This window comes from Apium graveolens, chromosome 2, assembly GCF_009905375.1.
Source record: "Apium graveolens cultivar Ventura chromosome 2, ASM990537v1, whole genome shotgun sequence".
NCBI lineage: Eukaryota > Viridiplantae > Streptophyta > Magnoliopsida > Apiales > Apiaceae > Apium > Apium graveolens.
In genome coordinates, this window is record NC_133648.1 from 66989981 (window position 1) to 67012340 (window position 22360).

The 22360-nt window shown below is 35.2% G+C and overlaps 1 protein-coding gene across 1 annotated transcript in view; it reads left to right on the forward strand.

Annotated features, from left to right (window-relative positions):
* Nucleotides 1-22360, forward strand: part of LOC141690484 (uncharacterized) — an 86758-nt gene that overhangs the window by 33861 nt on the left and 30537 nt on the right. Inside the window, exons 3-4 of the mRNA XM_074495282.1 lie at nt 15312-15436; nt 15467-17335. Of these exons, the coding sequence (XP_074351383.1) occupies nt 15312-15436; nt 15467-17335 (1994 nt within the window). The remainder of the gene's footprint in view (nt 1-15311; nt 15437-15466; nt 17336-22360) is intronic.

Here is a 22360-nt window from a genome sequence, read left to right on the forward strand (position 1 = left end):
ACATATCGCCAAAGATTGCAGAGGAATTGCAATGGCTGCCAGTATTCCAAGAATTTTAGCATTACCTCCACCTCCACTACCACAGCAAAATCAGCCCAGAGCAAGGACTTTCAACATGTCAATGAAGGAAGCGGTACAGAGTCCGAATGTGGTTGCAGGTACACTTCCTGTAAATTCCGTAAATGCTTTAGTATTGATTGATTCAGGAGCTACTAGATCTTTTATTTCTGAAGCCTTTATTTCTAAGATAGATTGTGAGATTCAGTGGTTGGATGAAGTGTTAGTTATAAAATTAGCGAATAATGATCAGGTTGCAGTAGATTGAGTATGTCCGAGCTGTGATATTGAGATAGGGAGATGTCATTTTTCAGTTGATTTGATACCTTTTAGATTAGGGGAGTTTGATATTATTTTAGGAATGGATTGGCTGTCTAGTAATAATGCTCAAATTGACTGTGCGAATAAGAGAGTGAAATTGCAAACTGAAGAAAATGAAACGGTAATATTTAAAGGTGAGAAGCAAAAGCAGAAATTCCTATCAATAATGCAGACGAGAAGATTGCTACGTCAAGGATGTCAAGCTTATTTAGCCTATGTACGGAATGTTGATAAGGGAAATTTGAAGATTGAAGATATTTTTGTAGTTTGTGAATTTCTTGATGTTTTTCCGGACGAATTACCAGGACTTCCACCAGATCGAGAAATCGAATTCACTATTGACTTGACGCCAGGGACTGGACCAATTTCGAAAGCTCCATATCGAATGGCACCTATTGAAATGAGGGAATTAGCAAAGCAGTTGCAAGAACTTTTTGACAAAGGAATTATAAGGCCAAGTGTATCCCCATGGGGTGCGCCAGTATTGTTCGTGAAAAAAAAGGATGGTAGTATGCGACTGTGTATTGATTATCGTGAGCTGAACAAGTTAACTATCAAGAATAAATATCCTTTACCTCGCATTGATGATTTATTTGATCAACTAAAAGGAGCAGCATGGTTTTCGAAAATCGACTTACGATAAGGCTATCATCAGTTAAAGATCAAGGCCGAAGATATTCCAAAGACAGCGTTTAGAACAAGATACAGACACTACGAATTTCTTGTGATGGCTTTTGGATTGACGAATGCACCTGCAGCATTTATGGATTTGATGAATCGAATATTCAAGAAGTATTTGGATAAGTTTATCATTATATTTATTGATGACATCTTGATCTATTCAAAGACGGAAGAATAGCATGCAGCGCAATTAAGAACGACATTGGAAATATTACGGAAGGAGCAGCTTTATGCAAAATTTTCCAAATGCGAATTTTGGTTGAAAGAAGTGCAGTTTTTAGGGCACATCATCAGCAGAGAAGGCATTCAAGTTGATCCAGCAAAGATTGAAGCTGTGTTGAATTGGGAAATACCAAAGACGCCGACAGAGGTTCGAAGTTTCTTAGGTTTGGCAGGATATTATCGAAGATTTGTCAAAGATTTTGCGAAGATAGCTACACCGCTGACCAAGTTAACTCGACAAAGTGAAAAGTTCGACTGGAATAGTAAGTGTGAAGAAAGTTTTCAAGAGTTGAAGAATCGGTTGGTGACGGCACCAGTATTAGTACTGCCAGACGAGCAAGGAAATTTTGTTATTTACAGTGATGCTTCATATCGTGGTTTAGGATGTGTGTTGATGCAACATGGTAACGTCATTGCATATGCGTCGAGACAAATTAAACCTCATGAACAGAAATATCCTACGCATGATCTGGAATTGGCAGCAATTGTATTTGCATTGAAACTGTGGAGACATTATCTGTACGGTGAAAAATGTGAAATCTACTCGGATCATAAAAGTCTGAAGTATATCTTCACGCAAAAGGAACTAAACATGCGACAACGTCGATGGCTGGAATTGATTAAAGATTACGATGTTACAATCAGTTATCATCCAGGAAAAGCAAATGTTGTAGCAGATGCGCTAAGCAGAAAAGAAAAATTGAATCGGTTGACTTCATGCGAAGAATTGGCCAGGGAATTCGACAAATTGGAAATCGAAATTCGTATTCCTAATGAATCTGCAGAAACTATCTACGCTATGACTTTCCAACCAGAATTGCTGGAAATTCGCCGTTGTCAAGAAGAAGAAGTGATGAGTCAAGACGATAACTTAACAGGAGAAGAGATTACAACTCAGAAAGATAATGAAGGAATTTTACGTTTTGCGTCAAGAATCTGGATCCCTAACGTGGCAGAATTAAAAGAAGAAATTATGCGAGATGCGCACAATTCGAAGTATTCCATTCATCCAGGAAGCACGAAAATGTATCGCGATTTGAAGGAAAACTTTTGGTGGCCGAATATGAAGTTGGAGAACGCAAGATTTTAGGTTCAGAATTAATTCAGCAGACAAAAGAAAAGATTAATCTTATTCGAAAACGAATCGAAGCAGCACAAAACAGACAAAGCAGATATGCAAACCAAGCCAGGAAGGATATGGACTATCAGGAAGGAGAACACGTATTGCTCAAAATATCGCCATGGAAAGGATTGACCAGATTTGGCAATAAAGGGAAATTGAAGCCACGATACGTTGGACCATTTGAGATTTTGAAGAAAATTGGGAAGGTTGCGTACGAGTTAGCTCTACCACCCCATATGCAGCACATTCATAACGTATTTCATGTATCTATGCTTAAGAGGTATAATCCTGATACAAGGCATGTAATAGAGTATGAACCAGTAGAACTTCAGGTAGATTTGTCATATGTAGAACAGCCAATAAGAATTCTAGATAGGCAAGAGAGGGTATTAAGAAATAAGTCTGTGTCATTAGTGAGAGTTTTATGGAGAAACCCAGTGGTTGAAGAATCAACATGGGAGCTTGAAAGTGAAATGCTAGAAAAGTATCCTCAGTTATTTGCATAATTAGATTCTGAGGACAGAATCTTGTTAAGGGGGGGAGAATGTAACGACCGAGGAATTACGCTTGTATTATATTATAATAATAATAATTATGAGTATTATTATGTGATTAAATGTGTTAAGTCGTTGAACCCTAACTGCTATGTGTTATGTGTTGGTTGTTTTGATCCAAACGTGTTTTGGATATTTATTGAGTGTTCTATCGTCAGTTATATATATTATATCAAAACCTGTACAGCTCAAAACTATGTTTTAAAAGCCCGTATTTCAAACAAAATCATTGGCCCTATTTTTCCAAAAATGCCCTATACCGTATCGCTATTCTGAACCCCTAGACGTTTTACAAATTGATCTTTTTCGCGAAAAATGACTTTTCCGGACCCCTTCGGGTACCAAAAACCCCACAAAAATCACATTCTTATTTTTATATGATTATGAAATTATCATATATCGTTTTTCTTTGTATTTTAGTATTTTTCACAATTTTTGGGAATTTTTAGTATTTATTTTGTATTTATTGGATATTTAAAAATTTATTATTAATACCCAAAAATTATAAAAATTGGGGCCAAATATTTTTATTAGGAGTGTAATTAGACCCTTAATTTTACTTAGGGGTATTATTTTCATAAATATAAATACCTGAATTACTATTAATTAAATCAGTTAATTATACTTAAAAATCAGAAAATAAAAAGAAAATCAGAAAAGGGAATTAGGGTTAGGGTTTGTGAAGAACAGAGCAGGAGGATCAAAGGCGATTTTGATCGTGATTCCGGAGTCCAAATCGAGCGTGTGAGTATTCGTTTTGAAGCTTATGATCTGTAGTTTTCAATTATGTGATTCTTTTTAACGTTTGATTGATCGAATTGAAAGTTGTTATTTTCGGGTTTTAATCGCGAATTCGGGTTTGATTTTCTGTGTGTTGTTTGATGTTTTGGTTGTTAGAGTCGTTTAGATCGTTGATTTTGGAGTCGATTGACACCAGTTTCGTCAAATTTGGTTAACGTTTGGAGGAACTCGGTTTTCCGATGAAGTTCATCGGAGAACTTCGACTTGTGGTCGGAGATGGCGGAGGGGGGATTCTCTGATGGTGGTGACGCTGTGGGGCGACGGCTGAAACTCTAGGGAATCGAACGGAGTCAAAAAGGAGGAGAAACGATGACCAGGAGGCTCGTTTTTCGCCTCGCCGGAACCCGTCGCCGTCGCCGGATTCTGGGACGGTGACGGCTGTTCTTCGTGACCCGATAACCCGAGGTCGACCCGGTTTGCAACCCGGAAACGACCCGGGTTTGATCCCCAAAACCTGAAACCAATTCCCTGAATTGTGTTTTTGATTTATTAATTATTTATTTATATTTTAGTAAATCAAAATCAGATTTTAAAAATTCTAATAATTAATTAAAAATTAGTTCTAAATTCTGAAAAATAGTATTATTAATTTCTAAATTATTTTATTAATTTATAAATTCAAATTTAATTATTTAATTATTTATCTAATTATTTATTAGTTATCTAATTAATTAATAATTAGGTAATTAATAATTAGGTAATTAATTAATAAATAAGGATTAAAAATAATTAAATAATATGATTAATAATTCGATAATTAGTTATTATTACGAGTAATGATTCGATAATGAGAATTATTATTCGAGCGATAGTTATTCGAATAATATTGTAGTAATTATTTGTATCGTATAATTAAATACCGATAATTAATTGATTAACGAATCGTATAAGTTTCAGTAATAATGTAATAAGTTCGATAATTATATGAGGATTGCGAGTAGCTCGTATTTATACGAGTAATTAATCGTTGAGTTAGATTATAATTTGAGCACATAGTAGATATTCGATAAATAGCGTATCCGTTAATAAAATCGATTGATTATTTGTAAATAATCGATCTAATCGAATAAATATCGATAAGTTATAAATATTATAATAAATTGTGATTAATCCTAATAATTAGGGATTAATTATTTTAAATTAGTAAATAATTATCTATTAATTATTTATTAGTTATTTATTTATTAAGTGATTAATTATTTCAATAATTAATCACATAATTTTCAATAAATCGTAACTTCTTCATTTTAACTCCAAAAATTATAAAAAAATTATTTTTGACTTTGATTTTTCTTAAATAATTATTTAAAAATTATTTTAGGATTTAAAAGGTTGTAATAATTATCTATATTGAATAATAAATTGAATTATCAGTGTTTAATTCATAACAATTCAACCGTTAGTCCGATTTAAGTGAAACGAAGACCCCTAGACTCAGAAAAATGAGACGAATCCAATAAAAATAGTTGTAAGTTATAATTTATTCTGAAAAAGAGTGGTTTGGTGATAACTGATAGTTCGTAGGTCCTAGTAGGGATATAATTGAGCCGAATAAATCCCGAAAAATTATAATAAAATCAGATAAGACTAGTAATGCAGGTATAAGCCTAGAATTGATTCTAAAAATAATTATAAATCTAGAAATTAATTATGTGCTTTATGTGTTACGTGTTATATATGATTATGTGCATAAATGTGTTGTGTAAATATATATATATATATATATATATATATATATATATATATATGCGAGTCAGATAGAAACGCATGGGTAGACTGATAAGGTTGCGTGATATCAATTCAAGATACACGTATATAGTAAATTATCTAAACACCTATCTTTCCATGATTTGTTCAGTGTTAGCAAGGCAGAGCAAGCTAGGGTCAGAAGGCAGTAAGTTAAACCAGGTTAAGTACGCGCAAGGCAAGTTTTTCCCCTATTCTAAATTCAGAATAGTGATTTATATTTCCTTTCTATCGTATCAATTCTCTTTGATAATTATTGTTCATATACACTGTTACCCATTTATTATCACTTGTTCCATTTCATTTCAATTCTTGATTTACCCAATTTATTGAATTCCCTGTTCATATTTCAATTCCTTTACCCTTGTTACATATATTCTGGTATATCCTGGTGTTGGGATATATCAATAGCATACCGATTGTTCCGGATGCTCAGCCTTGGACTGGATGGTTACTATAAAGGTTGGGTTTTTCCCAGACCATTAATTAATAGGCCATAGTTGCCTGAGTACTCCTTATGTTGGTTGGGTCTATGCAGTTGGGTATAGATCCGTACTATATTCTGACTGATCAGCAGATTATAGTGCATATGTTGGTTCTTGTTTCCAGTCTTGTTCATTTGGCACTCGCCATCATTGGCAAATTATTATCATATACAGATACAGATGGTTGTTCAAACCAGCAGCTTATTGGTTTATTTATTTCTCTTTATTTCTCTCTCTTTATAATATATATATATAAATTGTTGCAGGCTTGTTGAGCAATTTTGGCTCATTTCTTTTATTATCACTCCTATTGTTTTACAGTTAAGGTAGAGAATGAAACCCATCAGGACCCGTATAGTCAAGAAGCGAGTCAAGCAGCGGGACCCTCTTATACCAAGAGTGTTCCTTCCTATTCCCGAAGAGAGCTTTGAATTGCCAGATCAGGTGTAGCAGGATAAGTAGTGATGTTGGGTTGAATAAAAGTTTTGTGTAGTTTGAATAAAAGATTGCGTAGTGAAACTGTAGATAGAATAAAGTTTTGTAATAAAGAGAGTTCTTGAGACAGGTTTTTATTTAGTTGGGTTTGTAATAAAGTGTAGTGCATGATTCTTGTTTCCAACCTCAACCCTTAAAAGATCCTGAGTAGTGATAGTTCGGGGTAATTATTATATTAATATTCCGCTTGTGCCGGTATAGTTGGTAATTGTTGTTAATAATGCCCCAAATCTATACCCCGGATTTGGAGGGTGTTATATTGAGGAGTAAAACGGTTGTGACTGGAAGCGAGTGCAGTGTAGTAAGCTAATACCAGGCAAGTGTTCTGAACTTTCTCGAGATATTGTAGTACTTGATAGTCTTGTTGATATTGCAAGTATTTTAAAGCACTGTACCCGAAACCTTAATTCCAGTTATTGATCTTGAGCCATAACCTGATTCTTTCAAGACCATTGATTGCTGTATACCCGAACACGAACTTCAAGTACACGATACTACTCCACAAATACATGCAAACAAAATCCCAAACACTGAACTGAATTACTTATATACTCAAACATTGTATCCTATGCTTTGAAAGCCCAAATCTTGAAACCCTGAAATGTTGATTTCTTTGTTATCCAATTCTTTCATTACCCAGCATCCAAGCTTTGAAATTATCTTATTGATCTTTACAAGGATTGAAACCCTTTCATTGTTAAACACTTATTATTGTTAATGATTCTGGTTATTGTTTATTATTTCTTATTCTGTTATTATGTTAGAATTGGATTGTTTTTATAAAATTGTGGACCAGATTCGTGGTCAGACCATATAATGGTCAAGTTAGGCCAATTTATGCCTTGGATCCAGAAGTTAGAGCAATGTTGTATGCCTTGCTCAGGGTTAGTGCGTGACTGATCAGCAGCCTAACCTTGGTTTTTAAATTAAAAGTATAATATCCAATTCTAAATCATAATCCATTGTTCACTTGATATCATAATCATGTTCACCTGATGATCATTATTCTCAGTTTTGTCATTGTGACTTGCTAAGCTAGTTAGCTCATTTGTGCGATATTGTTTCTGTTCTTTTCCAGTTAAGAAGGAACCAGTTGGTACCGCGGATCCCCAGTCCAGTGCGAGAGCTAGGGGGTTTGAGTTTGAATGATTGGGATTTGAACGGTTTGTAATATATTAGTGTGTTTGCCTTGTGTGCATACTTTAACCTGTTGCGGTCCGTGGTGATTGGTAAGTAGGGTCACTGTATATATTATTATTATATTTATTATTGTTATAAGCAGGTTATAAAGAAGGTGTGTGTGTGGACCCCAAACTTCTGACCCGGGTTTCGAGGGCGCCACAATAACTGTATAAAAATATCGTTGTAAGGTGATCTCATATATCTAACCTTGTCTCAACGTTTTTCTGAAAATCTTTGACATGCACAAGATAATCATTTACTAGATATAAGTTTAAAAGATAAAGTTACAAGATACTCCAATATACTTATATCTTTTCCGAATACTACTTGAACTACCACTGTTCAATGTATAAATAGTTCATCCCATAGATTAAGCTACAAGATAAAACTTGTATAGAATCAATCTTTAAAATATCATCAAAAATAAAATAAAGTTACGAGATACTTCATTTGATGCAAACATCATTTTGAAAACTCGACCCTGCCAACACTCAACAATCGCCCAACCGTAGCCTTTCTATCGAAGTGCTCTGGGTAGTGTTGCAGAAATATCCCATTTTGATGATGAACTCATTACGGGAGTTTGCCGCGCCAGGAAGACCACTTACGATGATCAGTCGTAGTAGTGCAACCCCACCATTTTCTACATGTAGAGGAGAACAGTCGGATTTACTTGTCAACCGAACCCTGGACTCCTAAGGAATGGACCGTCTTAGCGGAACTTCCAGGCCATTTGGGCCAATATAATAAGGCTGGGCCGGCGCCACTCGACCACTTACGCCACTCCTAGTTCAGATGAAATCCATAACTCTGAAACGTAAAGCTCGTCCCCCCTTTCCCCAAGTAGAAACTTGTTAATACGGCTCCACCAAGAAGTCATATCTAGTTGGAAAGGAAAACTCACCGATGTTTCCCAGGCGGTGCCTATTAATGGATTAACTTGTTCCAAGAATTTTACTTCCCGAGTGTTGGGTAAGTAATCAAAAACTCTTTTATCAAAACAGCAACCTTGTTGCGAAAATAAAATACACCACAGAGCCGGATCCCTCAGGTTTTGAGCGAGTATTTAAATCCCCTTCGAAAGGAAGATCTTAAATATAAAAAAATGAGTTTTGGTATCCGCCCTAACCTTTAAAAATCATTTTGAAGGTTCGAAAACATTTTTAAGAATGTTTGGAGTAATGCTGATTTAATAAAATAAATCAGTCCCAATGTATTAGAAAATATCTTAATATTATTATTTAAATAATATTCCCATAAAGAATAATCTTTATAAAAATAATTGAAGTAGAAGTTTTAAAACTCATACTTGAAATGAATAATAAATAACCAAAGATATACTTATACGAAAGTACGATCTTTATTTGAATAATCGAAAATAAGTTTGATTATCGAAACATTATTCTTTAATAAAATAAAGAATATTATTTAATAAAATAAGCGGAGTCATAAGTCCTCGAATGAATATTCAAAACAATATTCATTAAATAAAATAAGCGGAGTCATAAGTCCTCGAATGAATATTCAAAATAATATTCATTAGGTGAAATAAAGTTATTGTAATATCCGGGATATATCGTGTAATTATTTTTGCTATTATATAATTGTTATGTGTGTTCAGTATCTATTCTGTGAGCTAATTGTTAAGTGTTATCTGTACTTGAATATTCAAAAATAATATTAATTGAGTACTTTAATTTTTATATGTCCAAAATAAAATATAGATAATTGTCATAGCTTCCTAATTATTTTTTTGTTGGTTTATGGATTTATAAGAATCATATAAAATTTCAAAAATCTTTTTCCGGGTAATTAAAATCTATTTTATAAAAACGGGAACCAACCGACGTCAACCGTTGTTACGTTTTTGGAACCCGAAACTCTTCCGAGAACTCCTTCCTAACCTAATTGTAATATTCCGAGCATATTCCATGTTTCGACTTTTTCGATCCGGCTTACGGTTTGTCCTGCGCGGGTCCCGGCGCAACATTTTCGATACAATATTCATTTTGGTAAATTAATAAAACCCGTATTTTCGATAAACGGGAGCTTTTTATTAAACTATCCCAATTATCACTTCGTAATACGTGTAACCAGGCGCTGAGACCAAGACCGCAGTACAAATTGTACTGATTTGGATAATTATCCCGAAAACCGATACCGTTTGGATCAGTTATTACAAATAAACGTACCGTTTTATATCCGGAATGATCCAACGGGATACTAATTTTCCGTAATTATAAATAGCCTTTTTCCGTATTTTATTTCGTATCAAAATCATTTGCAGACAGATAATTATATAATTTTCAGAGAAAAGCCCTAATTACATAAACTGTTCAAAGAATCAAACAGCAAAACGAAGGCGTTACCGATCTCTGTTTTCAAAGCTTGAGTAACCAAAACGAAGGATTTGAAGTGTTCTATCAGATTCTGAGCTTTGTTTCACTGCAGAAATCAAGGTTATTTTTCTAAAAATTTATTTATTTTCGAATTTATTTTATTAAAAATATGAATTTTTGTTCGGATGATTGTTAGTATGATTTGATGATTGCATGTTATAGAGCTTGTTATCCTGATGATTTTCATATGTCATACGTCTGATTTGGAGTTCAATAACATGCTCAAAAGTGAGTTTAATTTTCGAATTTCAAAATTAGGGTTTATAACCCGTATGAATGTTCTTAATTGAAATTTGGGGGTTTCTTATTCTGTGATAGATTGATGTTGTGTTATAGTGGGTTGTATTCTCTGTGAAATTTGCAATCTAGTCGTATAAGTTTCATGAACCAACGAGGTCTGTAGAGAAGGGAGTTGTGTTTTGAAGTTTTCCGATGTTCGCCGGAAACTGGGAAATTTCACGGCCAAATTTCGGCCAACTCAGGGATTGTTAGGATGAATTGATTGCATGGTTGTGTTCCTGATGTTGTGTAGATGTGATATGGAGGTGTTGGTGGGGTGAGGACGCCGGGAACGTGTTCTCCGACCACCTCTGTGTTTTCCGGCGGCGGGGTGTAAAAAAATTACAGTTTAGTACCCCAACTTTTGAAAACGATGCAGTTTGGTCCCTGTAGTTTCCAGACTTTGCAAATTTAGGATTCCTGTTTATAAAATATTTAAAAATCATATTTCCTATTTATTTTTATTATAAAAATTCGTTTTTAATTTTTGAAAATTCTAAAAATTATTATTTTAATTCTGAAAATTATTTTTAATTCACAAATAAATCTAAATTAATTAGATAATTAATTTCAGTTAATTTCTAATTGATTAATTGGTCAATTAATTCAAAAATTAATTGATTAATTGATTTAATTAATTTTTAATTGATTTTAATTAATTATTTAATTAGATTTTATTATTTAAAAATGATTTAAAAAATTCTGAAAAATAGTTTCGAGCTTTAAAATATTATTCTAAATTATTTCCAAGGCTCGATAATTATTCTAAAATTATTTCGGAGCCAGAATGGGCCAACCGAACCCTGTTTATTAACCCGAAATTGATCCAACAACCCGTTTTAATTTCGAAAAATGTTTTAAAAATCATTTTAAATACTAGAAAGCCTATTTATGACCCGAGACTTCTTTATAAATAATATATCATTGATTACGTGATGTATTATGTGCTATATGTGACTTGTTAATTGACTATCGGTCTATATACTCGGTGTTTACTTGATTATTGCATAACTTTCAATCCGTTAATCGGATTTGGGTAAAACGAAGGATAAATAGAAGTATGTGTTGAATAGAATTCCATGAGTAAATTATTGATAGATACTTATGATATGTGAGCAGAAGAGGCAAGACGTAGGAAAGGGAAACAGGTAGTTGAGGAGTAAAACGGTTGTGATTGAAAGCAAGTGCAGTGTAATAACCTAATACCAGGCAAGTGTTCTGAACTTTCTCGAGATATTATAGTACTTGATAATCCTGTGATATTGCAAGTGCTTTGAAGCACAGAAACCTAAATCATGATTTCAGTTATTGTCCTTGAGCCATGAATCATATTCTTTCTAATCCATTGATTATTGTATACCCAAACAAGAACCACAAACCTACGATACTACTCCACAAATACATACAAACTAAATACCAAACACTGAAATGAACTATTATATACTCAACCCATGGTATCTTATACTTCGAAAGACCAAATCCTTGAAACCTTGAAATGTTGATTCCTTTGTTATCCAATTCTTTCATTACCCAGCATCCAAGCTTTTAAATTACCTTATTGATCCTTACAAGGATTGAAACCCTTTCATTGTTAAACATTTATTGTTGTTAATGATTTCGGTTATTGCTTATTATTGCATATTCTGTTATTATGTTAGAATTGGATTGTTTTTATAAAATTGTGGACCAGATTCGTGGTCAGACCATATAATGGTCAAGTTAGGCCAATGTGTACCTTGGATCCAGTAGTTAGAACAATGCTGTGTGCCTTGCTCGAGGTTAGTGCGTGACTGATCAGCAGCCTAACCTTGGTTTTTAAATTAAAAATATAATATCCAATTCTAAATCATAATCCATTGTTCATTTGATATCATAAACATATTCACCTGATGATCATTATTCTCAGTTTTGTCATTGTGACTTGCTGAGCTAGTTAGCTCATTTGTTCGATGTTGTTTATATTCTTTCCAGTTAAAAAGGAACCAGTTGGTAAAGAGGATCCCCAGTCCAGCGCGAGAGCTAGGGGTTCAGGTTGAGAAAGCTGAGCTAGTAGGCTTCTTTTGGAATAATTTAAGTTTGTAAAAGTTTGTAATAATGTTTAATACTCAGTTTGAGTTTGAATAGTTGGGATTTGAACGGTTTGTAATATATTAGTGTGTTTGGCTTGTGTGCATACTTTAACCTGTTGCGGTCCGTGGTGGTTGGTAAGTAGGGTCACTGCATATATTATTATTATCTTTATTATTATTATAAGCAAGTTATAATTAAGGTGTGTGTGTGGACCCCAAACTTCTGACCCGGGTTTGGAGGGCGCCACAGGTTTGGTATCAGAGCTACATGTTATAAGTCACTGACACAAGCCTAGGTTGACGGGAATGGGTAGAGGGATAGGATTAGAAGTAAGCTATAGGATGATAGAACGTCGAGAGGTTGAGTGTTATGGTATAACCGGTATTAGTATAGTTTGCGTCGTGGTACGAGATTCTTATATTATGATATAATTTCAGATAGCAGAGATGGCCGACTCTTTTATTTCTGTATCACCTGATCACTCAGAGCCTTCAGTTGGAGCACCAGCATCGGATCCACGTCCTGTTATTCCACCAGCATTGGCTATTCTACCTCCACCGGTGTTGCAGCCCGTACCATTGCAGGCTATTCCACCTCCATGCATGAGGCCACCTGTCAGAGGACCCCCACCAGCTGATTCAATTCCACTGGGCATTCAGTAGCGAGTGCCCCATTCCAGTCTACATTGCCCCCAGTTCCTTATTACCGGCATGAGGCTCTTCTATTGGAGCGTGATTCCTTGTTGGCTCAGATTAGAGAGTTACAGCATATCATTAGGACTACAGATGTTGATCGTGGTGTGAAGGAGCTTCGAGAGGAGATTCATGTGACACGGAGGGTTCTTGAGGCTAGGCTACATGGAGCTACACTCCCTGGCAGAGGCCCTGATGCACTGCTGGGCTGGGCTACTGAGGTGATGGAGGACTTTGAAAGGCTGGCTGGACCAGAGTTTCCTTGGAGCTAAGTTAGAGATTTTGAAATGGAGATGTTGAGCAGTGTTGTTATGGTTATGTAGTATGGACAGTAGTGTGTAGTGTGTATCAGTAGACTTTTGAGTTATATTTATAGACTAGCGATGCTGACTAGTGAGTAGGTTGTTGTACCCTTTTTGATTTTACTTTCGAAGCGTCTTTACGCTTGTACTACCTAAAACTTTTGATCCATATATCAGTACCTTTTCTTTTCCAACATTGTCATTTACTTTATTGCACCTGTTTTACTTTACCTTATTTATTGTACCAGTACACCCTGTGATACCATGTACCCTGTTTTCCATAACTGTTTATATTCTGTAAAGAAGCATACAATTTACTTAGTTACAACTGTTTTCAAAAAGAGATATTACTATTTTATAAAACTTTTCTTTTATACAAAGATTTGATTCAAAAGCTAAATAAATTGATTGATTCTTTACAGAAAATGTCTCCCAGAAGAAATACCCGCACCAACACCCAAAATGAAGAAACCAACAATAATAACCAAAATGATATAAACCAGAATGTGAACCCAGGACCCATGGACCCAGCAATAGCCCAGATTCTTCAAATCTTGGCCCAACAAATAGTTCACCTAGCACAACAACAGCAGAGACAGACCAATCCCCAGGTAACTTTTAAAACTTTTCAGGCAGTAAACCCACCAGAATTCAAGGGTTCCTTAGAGCCAATTGAAGCAAATGTGTGGTTAAAGGAAATAGAGAAGGCTTTTGCCTTGGTAAAAGTGAAAGAGGAGCAGAAGGTTGAATTTGCAAGTTACTATCTGAAGAATGAGGCCACCTATTGGTGGGAAATGGTGAAAACATTGGAAAGCACAGATGTTATTACTTGGGAAAGGTTTAAGGAATTGTTTTTAGAAAAGTATTTTCCTCAGTTTGTTCAGGATCAAATGGAGCTGAAGTTTTTAGAATTAAAGCAAGGGAACATGTCGGTAACAGATTATGAGGGGAAGTTTGAGGAATTGTCAAGGTATGTGCCGTCGTATATTGATACTGATAGAAAGAAAGCTAAGAGATTCCAGCAAGGCTTGAAGCCATGGATCAGAGGGAAGGTAGCTATTTTTGAATTGGATACCTATGCCGGGGTTGTACAGAAAGCTATGATCGCAGAGACAGAGAGTGAGATGTTCCAGAAAGAAAAGGAAAGCAAGAAAAGGAAAGTTGAGGGAAGTGAGGGTCAGTCACAAACAGGGAAGTTTCCAAATTTTAAGAAGGGCAAGTTTCAGCCAGGGAGAAATTTTAATTTCAGGAGACAAAATGTAGGAGACGGAGGCCAGGGCAATCGTTCAGCTAATGTGAATCAGCCGAATCAGTTGAGATTAACTTTTCTAGATTGTCAAGTATGTGGAAAGAAGCATGGAGGAGTTTGTAACAAGTTGAATGTGGTATATTTTAAATGCAACCAGAAAGGGCACTACTCGAGGGAGTGCCAAAATCAGCCAGCAAGAGAGCCAGCAAATAAGGATCAGCCTATCCGGAATCCAGCAGTGAAAGTTCCAGTCATTGGATTTACATGTTTTAAATGTGGGAAGCCAGGACATATGGCCAGGGATTGCAAGACACCAGCCCCAGTCAGTAATGCATTAAGGATTATGGGATCTACCCCAACAGTGAATGAGACTCCGAGGGCTAGAGTTTTTGACATGTCGGTGAAGGATGCGATACATGATACGGATGTCGTGGCAGGTACGCTTAATGTGAACTCTTTATGTGCCAAAGTGTTAATAGATTCGGGAGCAACTCGATCGTTTGTTTCACAAGATTTTGTTAGTAAGTTAAATTGTCCAGTTGAGTGTTTAAATGAAATAATGACGGTGGAATTAGCAAATCAAGAACGTGTAACTGTTAACCAAGTTTGTGGGAATTGTGAGATTGAGATTTCTGGTCGTAAGTTTTGTGTAGAATTGATACCATTTAAGTTAGGAGAATTTGACGTTATATTAGGAATGGATTGGTTATCTAAGCATGATGCTCAGATAGATTGTCGAAATAAGAAAGTAATGGTGAAAACGCCAGATGAAAGAATAGTAACGTTCAAGGGACAGAAGCAGGTAAAGAAGTTCTTAACGATGATTCAAGCCAAGAAGTTACTACGACAAGGATGTGAGCATTTCATAGCATATGTGATTGACAGAAGTCAGGAGCCAGCAAAACTTGAAGATATTCCAGTTGTAAATGAATTTCCAGATGTATTTCCCGACGAGTTACCAGGACTTCCTCCAGATAGAGAAATTGAATTTGCAATTGACTTAGCACCTGGAACCGAACCAGTATCCAAGGCCCCGTATAGAATGGCGCCCGTTGAGATGAAAGAGTTAGCAAAGCAATTGCAAGAGCTGTTAGAGAAAGGAGTAATTAGACCCAGCGTATCCCCGTGGGGTGCACCGGTATTATTTGTCAAGAAGAAGGATGGAAGCATGAGACTGTGCATCGACTATAGGGAGCTCAACAAGTTGACGATCAAGAATAAGTACCCGTTACCCAGAATTGATGATTTGTTTGACCAATTGAAGGGAGCCAAGTATTTCTCCAAAATCGATTTAAGATCGGGATATCATCAACTGAAAATCAAACCAGAAGATATACCAAAGACAGCTTTCAGAACAAGGTATGGACATTACGAGTTTTTAGTGATGTCTTTTGGATTAACCAACGCCCCAGCAGCATTTATGGACCTGATGAACATAATTTTCAAGGAATATTTGGACAAGTGCGTTATAGTATTTATAGACGATATTTTGATCTATTCAAAGACGGAGGAGGATCATGCGGAACATTTAAGGACAACTTTGGAGATTTTAAAGAAAAAGAAGTTATATGCTAAATTGTCGAAGTGTGAGTTTTGGCTACAGGAAGTTCAGTTCTTAGGACACATAGTCAGTAACGAAGGGATCAAAGTGGACCCAGCAAAGATCGAGGCAATTACGAATTGGGAAAGACCGAGAACACCCACTGAGGTAAGAAGTTTCTTGGGATTGGCAGGATATTATCGACGATTCGTTCAGAATTTCTCAAGAATTGCAACACCATTGACAAAGCTTACACGAAAGAATGAAAAGTTTATATGGAATGACAAGTGCGAAAAAAGTTTTCAGGAATTAAAACGGAGATTAATCACGGCACCTGTTTTGTCACTTCCAGACGATCAAGGGAATTTCGTAATTTATAGTGATGCTTCTTACAAAGGATTAGGATGTGTTCTTATGCAGCACGACAAGGTGATTGCGTATGCGTCAAGGCAATTGAAACCACACGAACAGAAGTACCCTACTCATGATTTGGAGTTAGCAGCTATAGTTTTCGCTTTGAAGATTTGGAGACATTATTTGTATGGAGAGAAATGTGAGATTTTCACGGATCACAAAAGTTTGAAATATATATTTACCCAGAAGGAACTTAATATGAGACAAAGGAGATGGTTAGAATTGATCAAAGATTATGATTGCTCGATTAATTATCATCCCGGTAAAGCGAACGTTGTAGCAGATGCGTTAAGTCGGAAGGAAAAGTTAAATGTATTATCCATACCTGAAGAGATATATAAAGAATTTCAAAAATTGGAATTGGAGATTAGAATTTGCAAGCCTGAGGAAGCAAAAGTGTACAGTATGATTTTCCAACCGGAGTTATTGGAGAAAAGAAAGAAATGCCAGAAAGAGGTAATGGATCAAGATATAAATAGTTTGGTAGGTGAGGAATTATGCACGCAACAAGATGATCAAGGTATTCTTAGGTTTTCTTCAAGAATTTGGATTCCACCAGTAACGGAGCTGAAAAATGAAATTTTACAAGAGGCACATAGTTCAAGATATTCTATCCATCCAGGGAGTACCAAAATGTACAGAGATTTAAAGAAGAATTATTGGTGGCCAAATATGAAGAGGGAAATTGCGGAATGGGTTAGCAAATGCTATACCTGTCAGAAAGTTAAAGCGGAGCATCAGAGACCAAGCGGATTGCTACAGCCATTGGAGATTCCAGAGTGGAAGTGGGAACATATTGCCATGGATTTCATAGTTGGATTACCAAGGACAAGGGCTAATCATGATGCCATTTGGGTTATAGTGGATAGACTTACCAAGTCAGCTCATTTTCTGCCTATAAATGAAAGATTTTCGCTCGATAAGTTAGTTCATATGTACTTGAAAGAGATCGTAGTTCGTCATGGAGTTCCAGTGTCTATTGTATCTGATCGAGATCCAAGATTTAATTCAAGATTTTGGAAGAGTTTTCAAGAATGTTTGGGAACAAGATTGAATATGAGTACGGCCTATCACCCCCAAATGGATGGCCAAAGTGAAAGAACGATCCAGACAATCGAGGACATGCTACGTGTTTGTGCTATTGATTTCAAAGGAAGTTGGGACGAGCATTTACCCCTAGTCAAGTTTGCTTATAACAACAGTTATCATGCCAGTATTGGGATGCCACCTTATGAAGCCCTTTATGGACGCAAGTGGAGATCTCCAATATATTGGGACGAAGTAGGAGAACGCAAAATACTCGGACCTGAATTGGTGCAGCAGACAAAGGAAGTTGTTAAAATTATCCAGAAAAGATTAATAGCCGCACAAGATCATCAAAGGAAATATGCAGACCAGTCAAGAAAAGACATGGAATTTGAAGAAGGAAGCTTGGTATTATTGAAAGTATCACCGTGGAAAGGACTAACGAGGTTTGGGAAGAAAGGGAAGCTAAACCCAAGATATGTCGGACCTTTTGAAATCCTAAAGCGTATTGGCAAGGTAGCTTACGAGTTGGCGTTACCTCCGCACATGGAGCACATTCACAATGTTTTTTACATATCAATGCTTAAGAAATATAATCCAGACTCCAGGCATATAACAGTATATGAGCCAATAAAACTTCAAGCAGATTTATCTTATGTAGAGAGTCCGATAGAGATTCTAGAGGAAAGAGAGAAAAAGTATTGAGAAATAAAGTGGTAAAGTTAGTAAGAGTATTGTGGAGAAACCCAAAGGTTGAAGAGTCAACCTGGGAGTTAGAAAGTGATATGAGAGAAAAGTACCATCATTTGTTTTCTTAGAGATTCTGAGGACAGAATCCTTTTAAGGGGGGAAGGATGTAATATCCGGGATATATCGTGTAATTATTTTTGCTATTATATAATTGTTATGTGTGTTCAGTATCTATTATGTGAGCTAATTGTTAAGTGTTATCTGTACTTGAATATTCAAAAATAATATTAATTGAGTATTTTGATTTTTATATGTCCAAACTAAAATATAGATAATTGTCATATCTTCCTAATTATTTTTATGTTGGTTTATGGATTTATAAGAATCATATGAAATTTCTAAAATCTTTTTCCGGGTAATTAAAATCTATTTTATAAAAACGGGAACCAACCGACGTCAACCGTTGTTAGGTTTTTGGAACCCGAAACTCTTTCGAGAACTCCTTCCTAACCTAATCGTAATATTCCGAGCATATTCCATGTTTCGACTTTTTCGATCCGGCTTACGGTTTGTCCTGCGCGGGTCCCGGCGCAACATTTTCGATACAATATTCGTTTCGGTAAATCAATAAAACCCGTATTTTCGATAAACAGGAGCTTTTTATTAAACTATCCCAATTATCACTTCGTAATACGTGTAACCAGGCGCTGAGACCAAGACCACAGTACAAATTGTACTGATTTGGATAATTATCCCGAAAACCGATACCGTTTGGATCAGTTCTTACAAATAAACGTATCGTTTTATATCCGGAATGATCCAACGGGATACTAATTTTCCGTAATTATAAATAGCCTTTTTCCGTATTTTATTTCATATCAAAATCATTTGTAGACAGATAATTATATAATTTTCAGAGAAAAGCCCTAATTACATAAACTGTTCTAAGAATCAAACAGAAAAACGAAGGCGTTACCGATCTCTGTTTTCAAAGCTTGAGTAACCAAAACGAAGGATTTGAAGTGTTCTATCAGATTCTGAGCTTTGTTTCACTCTAGAAATCAAGGTTATTTTTCTAAAAATTTATTTATTTTCGAATTTATTTTATTAAAAATATGAATTTTTGTTCGGATGATTGTTAGTATGATTTGATGATTGCATGTTGTAGAGCTTCTTTTCCTGATGATTTTCATATGTCATACGTCTGATTTGGAGTTCAATAACATGCTCAAAAGTGGGTTTAATTTTCGAATTTCAAAATTAGGGTTTATAACCCGTATGAATGTTCTTAATTGAAATTTGGGGGTTTCTTATTCTGTGATAGATTGATGTTGTGTTATAGTGGGTTGTATTCTCTGTGAAATTTGCAATCTAGTCGTATAAGTTTCATGAACCAACGAGGTCTGTAGAGAAGGGAGTTGTGTTTTGAAATTTTCCGATGTTCGCCGGAAACTGGGAAATTTCACGGCCAAATTCCGGCCAACTCAGGGATTGTTAGGATGAATTGATTGCATGGTTGTGTTCCTGATGTTGTGTAGATGTGATCTGGAGGTGCTGGTGGGGTGAGGACGCCGGGAAGGTGTTCTCCGGCCACCTCTGTGTTTTCCGGCGACGAGGTGTAAAAAATTACAGTTTAGTACCCCAATTTTTGAAAACGATGCAGTTTGGTCCCTGTAGTTTCCAGACTTTGCAAATTTAGGATTCCTGTTTATAAAATATTTAAAAATCATATTTCCTATTTATTTTTATTATAAAAATTTGTTTTTAATTTTTGAAAATTCTAAAAATTATTATTTTAATTCTGAAAATTATTTTTAATTCACAAATAAATCTAAATTAATTAGTTAATTAATTTCAGTTAATTTTTAATTGATTAATTGGTCAATTAATTCGAAAATTAATTGATTAATTGATTTAATTAATTGTTAATTGATTTTAATTAATTATTTAATTAGATTTAATTATTTAAAAATGATTTAAAAATTCTGAAAAATAGTTTCGAGCTTTAAAATATTATTCTAAATTATTTCCAAGGCTCGATAATTATTCTAAAATTATTTCGGAGCCATAATGGGCCAACCGAACCCTGTTTATTAACCCGAAATTGATCCAACGACCCGTTTTAATTTCGAAAAATGTTTTAAAAATCATTTTAAATACCAGAAAGCCTATTTATGACCCGAGACTTCTTTATGAATAATATATCATTGATTACGTGATGTATTATGTGCTATATGTGACTTGTTAATTGACTATCGGTCTATATACTCGGTGTTTACTTGATTATTGCATAACTTTCAATCCGTTAATCGGATTTGGGTAAAACGAAGGGTAAATAGAAGTATGTGTTGAATAGAATTCCATGAGTAAATTATTGATAGATACTTATGATATGTGAGCAGAAGAGGCAAGATGTAGGAAAGGGAAACAGGTAGTTGAGGAGTAAAACGGTTGTGATTGGAAGCGAGTGCAGTGTAATAACCTAATACCAGGCAAGTGTTCTGAACTTTCTCGAGATATTATAGTACTTGATAATCCTGTGATATTGCAAGTGCTTTGAAGCACAAAAACCTAAATCATGATTTCAGTTATTGTCCTTGAGCTATGAATCATATTCTTTCTAATCCATTGATTATTGTATACCCAAACAAGAACCACAAACCTACGATACTACTCCATAAATACATACAAACTAAATACCAGACACTGAAATGAACTATTATATACTCAACCAATGGTATCTTATACTTTGAAAGACCAAATCCTTGAAACCTTGAAACGTTGATTCCTTTGTTATCCAATTCTTTCATTACCCAGCATCCAAGCTTTTAAATTACCTTATTGATCCTTACAAGGATTGAAACCCTTTCATTGTTAAACATTTATTGTTGTTAATGATTTCGGTTATTGCTTATTATTGCATATTCTGTTATTATATTAGAATTGGATTGTTTTTATAAAATTGTGGACCAGATTCGTGGTCAGACCATATAATGGTCAAGTTAGGCCAATGTGTGCCTTGGATCTAGTAGTTAGAGCAATGCTGTGTGCCTTGCTCGAGGTTAGTGCGTGACTGATCAACAGCCTAATCTTAGTTTTTAAATTAAAAGTATAATATCCAATACTAAATCATAATCCATTGTTCACTTGATATCATAAACATATTCACCTGATGATCATTATTCTCAGTTTTGTCATTGTGACTTGCTGAGCTAGTTAGCTCATTTGTTCGATGTTGTTTATATTCTTTCCAATTAAAAAGGAACCAGTTGGTAAAGAGGATCCCCAGTCCAGCGCGAGAGCTAGGGGTTCAGGTTGAGAAAGCTGAGCTAGTAGGCTTCTTTTGGAATAATTTAAGTTTGTAAAAGTTTGTAATAATGTTTAATACTCAGTTTGAGTTTGAATAGTTGGGATTTGAACGGTTTGTAATATATTAGTGTGTTTGGCTTGTGTGCATACTTTAACCTGTTGCGGTCCGTGGTGGTTGGTAAGTAGGGTCACTGCATATATTATTATTATCTTTATTATTGTTATAAGCAGGTTATAATTAAGGTGTGTGTGTGGACCCCAAACTTCTGACCCGGGTTTGGAGGGCGCCACAGTTATCGAATAAACCTTATTCGAATAATAGTTTTGAAAACTATTTATATATATATATATATAATACTCGGGAACATCGTCTCCCGGTTTAGAAAATATGTTCACCTTTGGGTCCCCTATACTAAGGGTATACGCAACTTCTGCTTATCTCTAGCATAGGTATTATGCAACTTATAAGCAATTGAATCAACAATTATATAGCAAGATTACGAAACAGACATGCATATATACCATATCAACATGCTCCAATATATCGCAAGATTTGCTAATAACAATCATGCACTTATCACAAGATAATGCATATACATATGTATACATCACAACAACAGTATAACGAGTAGAAAACTTGCCTGAGCGACTAGGGGTGGTAAAATCCTGGGATGAGACTGGTAACCTATAAACCACATGTAAGTTGGAATTAAACCAAAGTCG